Genomic DNA, 13,951 nt, shown 5'->3' on the forward strand with positions numbered 1-13,951 from the left:
CGGCCTGCGCGACAGGAACTTTCTCTTCGTGGGAGTCATGACTGCCCAGAAATACCTGCAGACCCGCGCCGTGGCCGCCTACAGGTGAGCCTCGCATCCCCGGGCACCGCCTTCTGCATCCAGCATCCCCCCCGGGTGGCCCGCGCCTTATTCCTCTTCTCAGCCCCGAGGTCCCTGGGCTTCCTTCGGGGCTGGGGTTTCCTTTCGGGAGATACCAGGCTTTGTGAGCAGAGATCAGAGGCCAGGTGGTGAGCGCAGCGCTCCAGGGCACGGGCTTTGGGGTCACATGGACTCTTGTGGCCCCTCTGGGTGTGCCTCTCACCCTGGCCAAGGCACATGGCTTTCCAAGTGCTCTCTTTTGTTAAAATGGCCCGACTGATCGGTCTCCCTCATAAGGTTGCTGCAAAACTCATAGCACAGTACCCGTGATAGTGGCAGCAGCGGGGTTATTATTTGATTCTCTAAGATGCACAACTTTGCCCTTTCAAAACCAGAGCCCGTGTAAACTAATCTGGTTCCAGAGTCTTTCCATATCACACTTTCAGCTTTGGCGCTTGGAGGCACTCCTGTAAATGAAAAGAGTGCACACTGGACCACACCGGTCCGTTGAGTAAAGAGAGAGCCTTGGAGAAAAGCAGTTTCTGGCCCTCGGTGGATTCAGTGGAAAACTCTGTTCCGGTGTTGCTGAGTTCGCTTTAACGGTGTATGCATGTCATGCAGTGTCGTCCAGTAACCGGCCTGTAGATGAGCAAATGAGTCATAAAAGTGACTGGAATCATGTTCAGGTTGAACAAAGGGATTAGCGAATGTAGTCCTTAGAAGGGAGCTAATTTTGAGGTGACTGGCATGGTTAGAATCATATTTGCATTGGAGTGAATTTGAATTAGGAGATGCTTGTAGACTCAATAAAGGGACTTGATGGAAACCTTGTATGTGTGAAGTGTGGAAACTCTGTATAGGTAAAAATAGGGTTTCATTCAGCCACAGAGCAGACCGATGTGGAGAATGGTTTTAGAGCTTGAGTGTTCTGGGGATGAAATGTAAGAGCAATCATTGAGTGCTAAGCAAGGCTAAGCTCGTTGCTATTTGCTCTTAATTTATATCCAATACCTCCACATTTCAGCTTTTCAATGCAGCCCTAGTCTGAACTTTCAGGCACTAGATGTTGTGAGGGGAGAAGCATATCCGATCCCCCCTTCCTTTAAGGCAGAGAGGAAAGGACCGAGAATGTGAAAGAGTGGTCTTGTATGAGTGCCCTTTGAATGGCTTGATCCCCATTCCTGCACATTTCCATTAGGGCCTTACTTAAGTCGAGAGCCCATGTTCTGCCAGGGAGTGTCCTGAGTAGCTGGAAAGCTTAGTATGCCAATACAGACGAATGAAGCAATTTGGGATCCAGCAGCTCAGGGTTCTCTCTCACATCTACCATGCATTACCTGGAATTTTATGTGAATCATACTTTTTGACCAGAGAAACAGCCGCATCAGAAATTGAGGATGAGCCGTATAAATTGTTTATAGCATGGTTTCGAAAGTAAATCCACAAGACTGCAATTTGGAGACACACTATGTGAAATCACGATTTGGGGGGCAATTACCAAAGTAGTTCAAATAGTAGGTTAGGTGACTCCATACCCCTCCCCCTAAGAAGTGCACTTTCATGGTTATAGAATCTAAATATACAGATCACTGGGGGTCCCTGTACACCAGCAATACTCAGAGAACGTAATGCAAATTGGGACTGCTGTTTTACACTTGGAATGTTTCTCAAAGCTGGTGCTTCCACATCTACCTCATCTTTTTTTTTTTTTTTTTTGACTATAAGATCTTATATCCTTGTTTATTTTCTTGCTGACTGTTAGGGGAAAGTAGAAACACAGGTTGCCCTTTGACTTCCTTTCCCCCCTGTAACACCTCTGCCTTTCTAAGAAAGGAAAACCCCTACCAGGAAGCACTGCATCCTGCCACTCCTTCAGCTTTCTCATATACATTGCCTTTTATCATTCGGATCGAAGAAGCCCAAGTACTTGGAGCCTGGGGGGGTGGGTCCACCCTGCCAGTTAGGATCCCCTGCCTGTCCACCCTGTGTTTAGACTTACTGCAGGTGATGCACAAGACAATTTAAGCCTTAAGACTAAAAGTCAAGGAACTTTCAGGGAAGGCCTCAGTTGGGATGGAACTTATGATTACAGTTTTGCTGTGCTTTGCAGCCAGGACCAAGAGTCCACATGGAGCTCTTAAATTGTAAAATCCATGCATAGATCATTGAACAAGTAGGCTTGAGTCTTCTAGCATAAGGTTTGGAACTCTAGTTTGGAACTGGGTGTGCTCAGTTTTACGTTTCCTCTAAAAAGCAAATTCATTTTCATAGGAAAAACTCCAGTTCTTTGTTTTTGAGCTGGAGTCTCACTCTGTCACCTAGGCTGGGGTTCAGTGCCGTGCTCACGGCTACCGCAGCCTCCACCTGCTGGGTTCAGGTGATCCTTCTGCCTCAGCCTTCCAAGTAGCTGGAACCACAGGCATGTGCCACCATGCTCAACTAATTTTTTGATTTTTTGTAGAGATGAGGTCTCACCAAGTTGCCCAGGCTGGTCTCAAACCCCTGGGCTCAGGCAATCCTCTCGCCTCCGCCTTCCAAAGTGCTGGGATCACAGGTGTGAGCTACTGCACCAGGCTTCAGTTTTTTGGTTTTTTTTTTTTTTTTTTTTTTTTTAAACAAAATTACTGTTTGGCTTATGGATGAAAAAGATGCTAACACTTTTAGTAGTATGGCACTATAGTGTAGGAAATTGAAATTGTCAGAATTTTGAGTTAGGGACTAGTAACTAACAACCTCTTTCTAACAGCTGCCTAAAAGCCAGAAGAGGCTAAAAAACTTTTGAAAAATTCAAAGAGATATGGTCTGTCCGTGTACTAAAGTCACTGCACTTTAGTGGTAAAACAGATCCATCGTTATATACTTTTACCTTCTAGATCTGTCATATGCTTGAGGTGCAGATAGGAGCCACCAAGACATAGCAGGGCAGTGACAGCTGATAGCAGACAGGTAGATTTTTAAAAATAGACAAAACAAATGAGTGTAGCAGATCACCAGCCAAGGCTAACTTCTTCTGTAAGCCCTGAGTAGACATGATGCTAGCTGTTAGGTTCATAGCAGTGATCCTGATTCATGACAGTGTTCATGTATACTTAGGATTCATCCCTTTGTAAAACAGATACATACATGACCCCTCTGAGTTCAGACCTGAGTGTTAGGAACACGACAGTACAGGTGCTTGTTCTCATGCTCTCTAGTCAGAGGGACAGATACTAAAAAGAGGGTTTCGGCTAGTGATGAGTGCTGTGGAGAAAACAGCGTGAGTAGGACAGGTTTGTCCTCTATTAGGTGGTTGGGGAAGGCTTTGGGGAGGAGGCACTTTGGCTGAAGCCTGGTAAGGAGGGGCCAGTCTTGTGAATATCATTGATGAGCATGCAAGGCAAGGGAAGAGCTGGCAAGTCCCAAGGCAGGTACCAACTTGGAAAGGAACCCCACAAGGACCATTAAAAGAGAGGGTGTCGGATCTGCTAGAGTTTCATTCGACAAGAATTAGAAAGCCACTGGAGGGGTTTAAGCAGGAAAGGGAGGTGGGTAGCTGGGGTTCTACAAATAAACATAAAATAATTTGTTCACCTAGTTCAAGCTGTATCTTTCCCTTTCTGGTTTTAGGTCACCCTGTTCCCCCATCCCTAAAGCTCAGAATGCTACTGCTCTGTAGAGGCTTTTTAAAAAATTCTTGTCATCTTGTTATTTATTTCCTGGATGAAATTTTTGTGGAGGTTTTTATAGGTACCATTTCTAGCCAGGCTCGGTGGTTTAGCCTGTAATCCCACACCTTGGGAAGCCGAGGTGAGTGGATTGCCTGAGCCCACGGGTTCAAGACCCGCCTGGGCAACTTGGTGAGACCTCATCTCTACAATAAATCAAAAAATCAGCCGGGCGTGGTAGCGCATGCCTGTAATTCCGGCTACTCGGAAGGCTGAGGTGGAAGGATCGCCGGAGCCCAGCAGGTCGAGGCTGCGGTGGCCGGGAGCAGCCACTGCACTCGAGTCTGGGTGACAGAGTGAGACTCCAACTCAAAAACAAAACAAAACAAAACAAAACAAAAAAAAGGTACCATTTCTTCCCTTAATTCTAGAAAGGGTAGAAATCATCTCAGCCTTACTTTTTGTCCCCAAATAGTATGTTATCTCAGTATTGTCTGTTGACTAAGCTCTCATTTCCTACCAACTTGAAATGCCATCTTCATCATGCTCAGAATTCTTGGGTATGTTTTAGGACTTCCTATTTTGTTCCATTGATCTTTCTGTCTGTTCTTGTGCCAGTACCACCCATTGAAATTATTGAGGGTTGAATAATATTTTAATATCCGGTAGACAAGCTGCCCTTTGTTATTCATCTGTTTCAAATATTTCTTGGCTGCACTTACCTGTTCTTGCTGAGAGAGTTTTGATGTTATTTAGCCTTTAAAAAAAAAAAAATCAAGATTTTGATGAAAAAGCATACGTATTTAGCTTTTTGGTCCATTTTTATGCCCAGAACTTTGAGCTAATTCAACACCTTTTATTTGTCTTGGTTCATACCTCCCCTGGCTGATGATGGGGAACAGTTTTGTTCTCTCTTTACTTTCTCAGAAGAAAGAAGTGGATGGCTTCCCTTCTTTGCCCCAGGAGTGATAAAGGGCACCATTAAAGATGAGGATCAGTCTGTAGGGGCTATGGAAGAATGTGTGGGAAGCACTAACTTTAGATAGGACTCAAGATACTGTTATCAGTTAATGGCCTCTTTCTAATGCTTTAAATGAAGGTGTACTATTCTTTTTACCAACCTTAATGAGCTCCTCTTACCTTAGAAATCCAAGTTCATTTCCTTCTTTCTTGAACTAAGTAAAGAATATTCCAGGGATAGGTGTGGTTATCAGTAAAGGATTATACATGATTGTGTTTTCATCGAATTGGCAGATTCACTTTTCCCTGTTCATTATTAAGCTGTTATTTATTGAAATTAGATTACTAATACTGGGCCCCAATCCCTGCAGAGTTCATATCTAGGAAAGAAACACATGTCAGTATTGGATGAAATTTTCTCAAGGTGCCTGAACTAATTACTGTGGGAGCCCAGAAGAAAGAGACTTATACTCTGTGTGTGAAGGACGTGGAGAAAGGTCTCACCTAGACTCCCACCCTTCCTTTTCCTCACTCCGCTGAGCCTTAAAGGATAAGTAGGAGTTTTTGAGGCAGAGACAACAGCAGGGTTCCTAAAACATGAAATAGCAGAAAGTATTGAAGGAATGGTGGTCCCACTGGGGCCAGGTGTAGGCTGTGGGTAGTAGTAGCGTGGCTCAGAGGGAAGGTCTGTGTACCCGGCTCGGGAATTTGGGTTTTGTGTCGTAGGTGTCCAGAGCTGTTAGAGATAAATGCCGTAGAAGAGTCGCTTGATGGGATTTGGGTTTGGGAAGATCTGTGTGGCAGCACTGCTCCTACAGAAAGTGGGCTGAAGTGTAGACCCAGGTACAGATTGGCACCTGTTGGGGGGCACTTTAGCAGAACTTATCAAGAACTTTAAAATGCATCTCTGGTTTAACAATTTCTCTAGAACTTTTCCCAAAGAAATTTAAAGGTGTGCTAAAAGATGTGTATATGAAGAGGAAATTTCAAGTATCATAGGTGACCTCCATTAGGCAGTATGGACCAGAATGATTTAACTGATTCACCCACACTCTGATCTCCATGTCTAGTCAGTAAAAATAGTATGGCTGAGATATTTTTACTGAAATGGTGAGAGGGTTCAAAATATAATACACTTAAGTGAGAGTAGGGTATAACATAATATGGCCAGGATGAAGCCATTTTTAAAGTCAAACAAAACAAACTTGTGTAACATGGAAAAGAAAAATGTAAACGAATATACACACCATGATGCTAAATGATCTTTTATGTTTTCTTTTTTTTTTTTTTTAAATGAGTCAAGAGTCTCATTCTGTTGCTCAGTCTGGAATGCAGTGGCACATTCATGGCCACCTCAGCCTCAACCTGCTGGGCTCAGATGATTCTTCACTCAGCCTTCCAAGTTTTTATGTTTTCTTTTTTGTTTTGAGTCGGAGTCTCTGTCACCTAGCCTGAAGTGCAGTGGCATGCTCATGGCTACTGCAGCCTTGACCTGCTGGGCTCAGCGATCCTTCCGCCTTAGGCTTCCGAGTAATTGGAACTACAGGCGTGTGCCACCATACCCAGCTAATTTTTTTAAAAACTTTATTGTAGAGACAAGGTCTCGCCATGTTGCTTAGGTTGGTCTTGAACACCTGGGGCTCGGGCAGTTCTTTCACCTCTTCCTCCCGAAGTTCTGGGATTACAGGCATGAGCCACTGTGCCCAGCCATTCTTAGCACTTTTGTATACATTCTGTTTTTTCTCTAATGAGCAACTATTTTGTGATAAAGTTATAGTAAATCATCAACAAAAAAGAAAATGATGACTCTTGAGATAAACTGTGCATTTCATTTGAGCTTGTGAAATTGGAAGCCTGGAAGACTACTAGGCACAGGTTGGGTTGGCCCTTGTCTCCCTTGGGCTCAGGTTGAGGGCAGCAGGCATGGTCATTCTTGTTTCCATAAGTTTTAGTTTATTCTGCCCTGAACTGTAGGGGTAAACATGTTTATTTGATTATTGTCACTATATTTTCCTCAGTTATTATATCATGCCTTTAGATGACATTTGGGAGAATCAGGTGGCAGCATTTTTTTTTTTTTTTTTGAGTGGGAGTCTCACTGTCACGCAGGCTGGAGTGCAGTGGCACACTCATGACCACTGCAGCCTCAACCTGCTGGGCTCAGGCAGTCCTTCCAAATAGCTGGAACCACAGGTGTGCACCACCATATCTAACTAGCTTTCTTTTCTTTCCTTTTCTTTTCTTTTCTTTTCTTTTCTTTCTCATAGAGACAAGGTCTTGCCAAGTTGCTTAGGCTAGTCTCAGATCCTTGTACTCAGGCAATCCTCTAGCCTCCACCTCCCAAAGTGCTGGGATTACAGGTGTGAACCACCGCACCTGGCCAGTGACAGCATTTTAGATGTGTAAACACCTAGTGCTTCTATCTATTATTGATGCCATTTGACTCCTGGTTCTGGTTGGAATTGGAGGACAAGAAACCTAGTCACAGTTTAAAAGTATTAAAGCTGACCATCTTCTCTCAATTTAGTGTCATTTCTGAAGCATTATACTATAGCATTTGTTCTGTAGACAAGTATGTTTTATGGATGATTAAAAATAAGGTCCTCGAGGCCTCCAATTCCACAAGCTGAAATGGAACACACAGTTCCTCTTGAATTATCCTCTCCTTTTGGAGAGTTTGTTTTGTTTTACTGTAACTTTATTACAAAATAATTGCTTGTTGGAGAAAAACTGTACTGTAAGGTACAGCTACTCTGATTTAGTGTCAAGGTGGTGCTTGTAAGTCAAGACCCAAGGATTATTGAAAATGTAGATATTGGCCAGACGTGATGACTCATGCCTATAATCCCAGTACTTTGGGAGGCTGAGGTGAGAAGATTGCCTGGGTTTGAGACCAACCTGGGCAAATTGGCAAGACCTCATCTCTACAATAAATCAAAAAATTAGCCGGGTGTGGTGTCACGTGCTAGTAGTTCCAGCTGCTTGGAAGGCTGAGGTGGAAGGATCATATGAGCCCAACAGGTCAAGGCTGCAGTGACCATGAGCGTGCCACTGCACTCCAGCCTGGGCTACAGAGTGAGACTCCAACTCAAAAAAACAATGTAGATATTAATGCCTTTAAAGTTATGGCTTTTGTAAATTGTCTACAGGTACAGAGGCTGATTTTGTGTTTAACTTTGTACGCCTCTTATAGTGATGCTTGCAAACAAGTGGGCAGGATTTAGAATAGCAGATGTGCTAAACACAGAATTTCAGAAGCCAACTTCTGAGCCAAGTTTTTGGCCTTTGGTTAAATCCAACCCAAATACTGCAGAGGTGTCCTTGACCGGCAGATTTTGTCCAGGTTCTTGTGTCGCCAGGCCAGGCAGACAGAGAGTGCTAGAAGTGACTGAAGTGTGTGTAAGGCTGTTCTCCTTATCTCTGATGACTGTTTCTGCAGCCTTATCAGCAGCTGAGAGACTGGAAAAAGTTGTGGTTGATAACCTGGGAGACAAGTATGTGGGATGGAATGCCTGTGGCTGACTGTAGAGTTGGGGTGGCTGTTGGCTGTTGTTAAGTGGGCTTGGTGCCTCAGTCCAGGAAGACAGTGATTTGCAGAGGGGCAGCCAGAATACGTGCAGAATGTTTTTATTGTTTGCGTTAAACAACACTGATACATTTTTCTTGGAATTAGATTTGAAAACTTAGAATTAGATTTTGTCATGTATATAATATAAAGAGTTCTCTGCATGTTTACACTTCCAAGTGTAGAGCGGCAATATGCAAATTATATGAAGTAGCTCCTCAACATCTGAAGCCTTGGAAATGCCTCCGGAGAGCAGAATTTGCCTTCTGTCATTTACACTCTGAATTTTGATTCTTATGTTTCAAAAAGGGTGTATTTGTGGTCTCTGCTGCTGAGTATTCCCATTGTTTGCTGGAAACCTGGGCTCAAAGAGCAGGTTCCTCTTAACTCTTAATACCTTTGAAATGCCCTCTGGGCTAGTGCCTAGGCCATTATTGAGGTGGAAGACTCTAATCCGCCCTCCAACAACTTTCTTGAAAAGGAAAAGACTTTTTAATGCTTGCTTTTCCCTTAAGTCTATTTTTTAGATCAACAGTAAAAAGCATAATTTGATTTGTCTTTTAAAATATAAAAATATCCTGCCATTCACAATTTCTGTATTTTCCCACTCCCAAAAAGGATTTGAGATTGCTCATGTCATGAGGACATACCTGGTGAGACAGTTAAAGGTTTTAAGAGAGGAACCCACATATCTGGAAACCACATACACAGAAGAGGTAACTGCGCCTGAATGCGTTTTCTGCAGAGCTCTTGGGACCAAGGCAAAGGCCAGAGAAGAGGGACAGAATAATGCTTGCAGCGTCCTGCCGGAGGGCATTCCTTCCTGCAGAGGAGAGTCCTGTGGTATCACTCAGTCGCCTGGGAATACCTCTGCATTTTCACAAGGCCCATGACTCTGACTGGCAGCATAGAATAACACTCTCCATGAACTTTTCCTGGAGGATACACTAAGACTGTGTTTCCCATAAGGGTACCATCATATTCGTCCTGCTTTCTCTACCATGGCTCTGGGAGAAATAAGTTATTACACTTAACCCTGATTAGTAGGACAGTGTTGTGACTTCTTGTGACAGCCTGGTGGAAAGTTTGTGGCTGAATTTGGGCCCACCATTAGCAAATCCATAAGTCGCATGATGGCAACTAGGTCTTGCATTCCAGCTCACTTAGAGTGTCTCCAGGGAGTGCTTTAATTGATGCAGGGTTTGCTCTTGGTGGAGAGCTGGGTGTGGTAGCCCCAGCCAGGATTTGCCCTTTATGCTGTGCTCAGTTTCTTACTCTTATATTTATTTATTTTGAGTTGGAGTCTCACTCTGTTGCCCAGGATGGCGTGCAGTGGCACACTTACGGCCACCACAGCCTCAACCTGATGGGCTCAGATGATCCTTTCACCTCAGCCTTCCAAGTAGCTGGAACTACAGGCATGCACCACCATGCCTGGCTAATTTTTTTGATTTATTGTAGAGATGAGGCCTCACCAAGTTGCCCAGGCTGGTCTCGAACCTGTGGGCTCAGGCAGCCCTCTCACCTCAGGCCTCCCAAAGTGCTGGGATTATAGGCGTGAGCCACCACATCTGGCCTCTTGTTTTTCTTTGGCCTCATTTCCTTGCTTATTTTTCTTGTTCTCTTCAAATTTCATTTGTCTGAAATCCCTTCTGTAACAGGGAATAACATAAAAATATAAGGCTCTTGTATGTGAAGTTCCCACATCTGTGGATTCCACCAACAGAAAATCAAAGATATTCAGGAAGAAAAGCAGTAAAAAAAAATAACAACACGGGCTGGACATGGTGGTTCATGCCTGTAATCCCAACTCTTTGGGAGATGGAGGCCAGAGAATTGCTTGAGCCCAGGAGTTCGAGAGACCAACTTAGGCAATGTAGTGAGAACCTCGTCTCTACAAAAATAAAAAATTAGCCGGACATGGTGGCTTATGCCTGTAGTCCCAACGACTCTGGAAGCTGAGGTGGAAGGAACACCTGAGCTCAGGATGTTGAGTGGTGAACTGAGATTGTGCCACTGCACTCCAGTGCGAGCAACAGAGTGAGATCCTGACTCCAAAAAAAAGCAACATAACAGGCTGAATATGGTGGCTCACACCTATAATTTCAGCATTTTGGAATACTGAGGTGAGAAGAATGCTTGAGACCAGCCGAGGCAACAAAGTGAGACCCTGTCTACCAAAAATACTAAAAGATTAGCTGGGTGTGGTGACATGCCTGTAGTACCAGCTACTGGGGAGACTGAGGCAGGAGGATTACCCAAGCCCAGGAGTTTGAGGCTGCAGTGAGCCATGATCATGCCACTGCACTCCAACCTGGGCAACAGAGTGAAACTCTGTCTCAAAAAAATAAAAAGTACAACACAGGTAAAAGCAATACAATGTAACACTATTTACATTGTGTAAGGTATTATAAGTAATCTGAAGATGGTCTAGAGTAGACAGAAGGATGTGTGGAGGCTGTATGCAAACACTGTCCCATTTTACATCAGGGACTGGAGCATCTGTGGATTTTGGTACTCCAGGGGTTCAGGAACCAGTCCTCCTCAGATTCTGAGACAGACATGTACATGTAATTTCTATTTTCTACCAGTTCTGCAAAGGAAAACCTGTATTCTCCATGCTTTGACTTCTTTGATTCTACCTTCCCTTCTTTGATTTCTGAGGTGAAGTATTCACAGTCCTGTATCGTGAGTTGTTTCGAACTTACTACTCGGTAACCGTCAGACAACACAAGTATTAGTGGTTTGGGGGAACTCATAGAAAACCTCCTTTTTAGTGATAAAAATTAGTGTAACTGTTAAAGTTAAAAATTATAAAATAAGGATTTAAGTTTACTCTATTTTTCTTTCCATTTTTGCCCACTGGATAATTTTTTTTACAAAAATGAATATTTTCTTTTGTCACATTTTTTATTTTCTTTCTTTGGATGCTTGTTAGCTCAAAGCTTTTGCCCAGATGAATTTTTCTTTTAACTCATAAATATACCCGTTGCACCCTGGCACAGTGGCTTATGCCAGTATTCCTAGCACTTTGAGAGGCCAAGGAGAGAGGATTGCCTGAGCTCAGGAGTTCAGGAGCAGCCTGGATAACGTGATGAGACCTTGTATCTACAAAAAAAAAAAAAAAAAAAATTGAGAGTCATGGTGGCACACACCTGTGATTCCAGCTACTTGGAATACTGAGATTGAAGGATCGCCTGGGCCCAGCAGGTCAAAGCTGCGGTAGCAATAATTGTGCCACTGTTCTCCAGTCTGGACGAGAGTGAGACTCTGACTTTAAAATAAATAAATAAATAAAAAATAAATAAACCTGTAGTAGAAATTTAGAAAATGTAGAAAACACAAGGATTCCTCCATCCAAAAATAACCAGAGTGAATACTTTGGAGTGGAGTTCAACATTATTTTATTTTTGTATGTGTATTATTGTTACCTTAGTAAACCACATCACAAATATATACCATTGCCTGCTTTTTTTACCCACACGTTATGAATGTTTACCCAGGGTACGAGTCACACTATAGACACAGTTTTGTACAGAAATGTATTTTATATAGTTTTTCTTAAAATGACACTGAATAAAAATGGAGACCAGTGTTAAGTCCTAATTCAGCAAAGGCATTTCTTAGCTAAGCTAAGATCCGTCCAGCTGCATTGCTTAACTGTGATTTGACTCAGGATAGTGAAACCTAGAGGAATGGAAGATTTGCTTGGCACGCTCAAATTTCAGTTGTCTTATCTTTAGCAAGAGTTGGATATCAGTCCATTGAAAATGAGCTTTCTGGCAAAGGCCTTTGCAAATGTTTGTCATTTCAATTAAGTGAGAGCTCTTGGCTTCCGGTAACAAATATGCTGATGGCAAAGTTGACATTTGCTTATTAAAATCAAGGAACTTGACCCATTTCTGTTGCAGAAGGAGGGCCAGCTTGCTTCTCCAGCAGTGTTTCCTTCCGTTCTTTGAAGTTATTCATGTAAAGCACAACCTCCTCCTCCCTCAGGATGGTGGATCATGATTTATATTCTAGAACGTTCACTTTGTGGCTCTATTTAAGCAAAGGTTCCCTAATTGAAGAGATCATAATTTCTTAAGATTGGAGGGTTTTCAGAAACTTCATATTGAGAGACTTCCTTCAAACCACTATCATTTAGAACAGAAAAGGATGACATGAGATATTTCCCTGGGTTACCTAAAAAGGAACAGATAATAATTGGGTGGAGTTGCTGTAAAAATGCAGAGAGGCTTTTAAGGATGGTTTGAGGTTAAGTTGTCTGTTTTTAAAATTAATTGGTTTCTCTTCTTGGACAAATTACACCATTTCAAGTCATAGTTGAGGCATTATTTGCATCTGTGATGGTTGTACTGCTAGTGGCTCCCTCACTGTAGTCGGTCTGGGGCACTTGAGAGGCAGGGCCAGTCTAAAATGAGTTTTGATCCTCAGTCTAATATAAGAACTTCTAGTATTTTAAAGCAAAAATACTTTAAAATATTAAGTCTTAGACTTCTGCCCTATAACATTATCTGAGATTGATAGTAAAATAGAATTCCAGCATATAGCTTGAGGGTTGGGTTTTTAGCCAGAAATGTAAGAAGCATTTTCTATGGTACCTCTCTCCAATGTGTGAGCTATTCCATATTCAGTCCATGCTTTCCTGTCTCCCTCACTTTTTTTTTCCACGACCTTCTTTTATTTGCAAACTCCTCCTTTCTCTAATAAGCATACTTCTATAATGCCAGGCAGGCTTCTAAGCATGCTACAGATAATAACTCATTTAATCTTCACAGTAGCCCCATAAGGCAGGTACCATTATTATCCCCAGTTTACAGACAAGGAAGTTGAGGCACAGAGTAACTTGCCCAAGGTGGAGTCAAGATTCTCACCACAATGGCCTGATTCCAGAGCCCATGCTCTTAACCATTATGCTATAGATTGTTTCTTTAGTACGTTGTACCTTTGAAGGTAGGAATTGTCTTGTCTACTCCATCTTCCACATAATAGTATTTTCATGGCTTCTAGGTTGCCTACTTTAGTACTGCTTCGAACTTGGTCTGTTTTATTAATTATATTAAGTACAGTATGTATTTGTTGTAAGCCAAAGGTAAATTGATTTTGTTCATTGTCCTTTTAAAACCAGTAATAAGGTGATACAATTTAGCTTTAAATTATATTTCAGAAGTACCATGGATGGTAGTGTATTTCAACTCTAGCATACCTATGAATTTTGCCTCTGAATCATTGTTTTCTTGTGGCTTTATTAAGTTGATTTCCTTCTACATGTAGGAAGTGTTAATGTGGCTGATGGAAAGTGATGAGACACTCATCTGGAAATTTTTCAAAAATAAGAGAGGCCAGACGTGGTGGCTCACACCAGCACTTTGAAAGACTGAGGCGAGAGGATTGTCTGAGCCCAGGAGTTTGAGACCAGCCTGAACAACTTGGCAAAACGTTGTCTCTACAATAAATCAAAAAATTAGCCAGGCGTTGTGGTACTTGCCTGTGGTTCCAGCTACTTGGAAGGCTAAGGCGGATCACCTGAGCCCAGTAGGTCAAGGCTACGGTGGCCATGAGTGTGCCGCTGCACTCCAGCCTGGGTGACAGAATGAGACTCTGACTCAAAACAAAAAGCCAAGTATGGTGGCTCATGTCTATAATCCCAGCACTTTGGGAGGCTGAGGCAAGAGGATTG

General features: G+C 42.8%; 1 protein-coding gene across 1 annotated transcript in view; it reads left to right on the forward strand.

Annotated features, from left to right (window-relative positions):
• The first annotated feature begins 6 nt into the window (after nt 1–6).
• CHSY1 (chondroitin sulfate synthase 1) overlaps nt 7–13,951 on the forward strand; it is a 76,980-nt gene continuing 63,035 nt past the window's right edge. The window contains exon 1 of the mRNA XM_008068529.1: nt 7–84. Coding sequence (XP_008066720.1) covers nt 38–84 — 47 coding nt within the window. The 5' untranslated portion in view covers nt 7–37. The remainder of the gene's footprint in view (nt 85–13,951) is intronic.

This window comes from Carlito syrichta, unplaced genomic scaffold (genome assembly GCF_000164805.1).
Source record: "Carlito syrichta isolate Samal-C Ts95f unplaced genomic scaffold, Tarsius_syrichta-2.0.1 Scaffold311144, whole genome shotgun sequence".
Classification (NCBI taxonomy): Eukaryota; Metazoa; Chordata; class Mammalia; order Primates; family Tarsiidae; genus Carlito; species Carlito syrichta.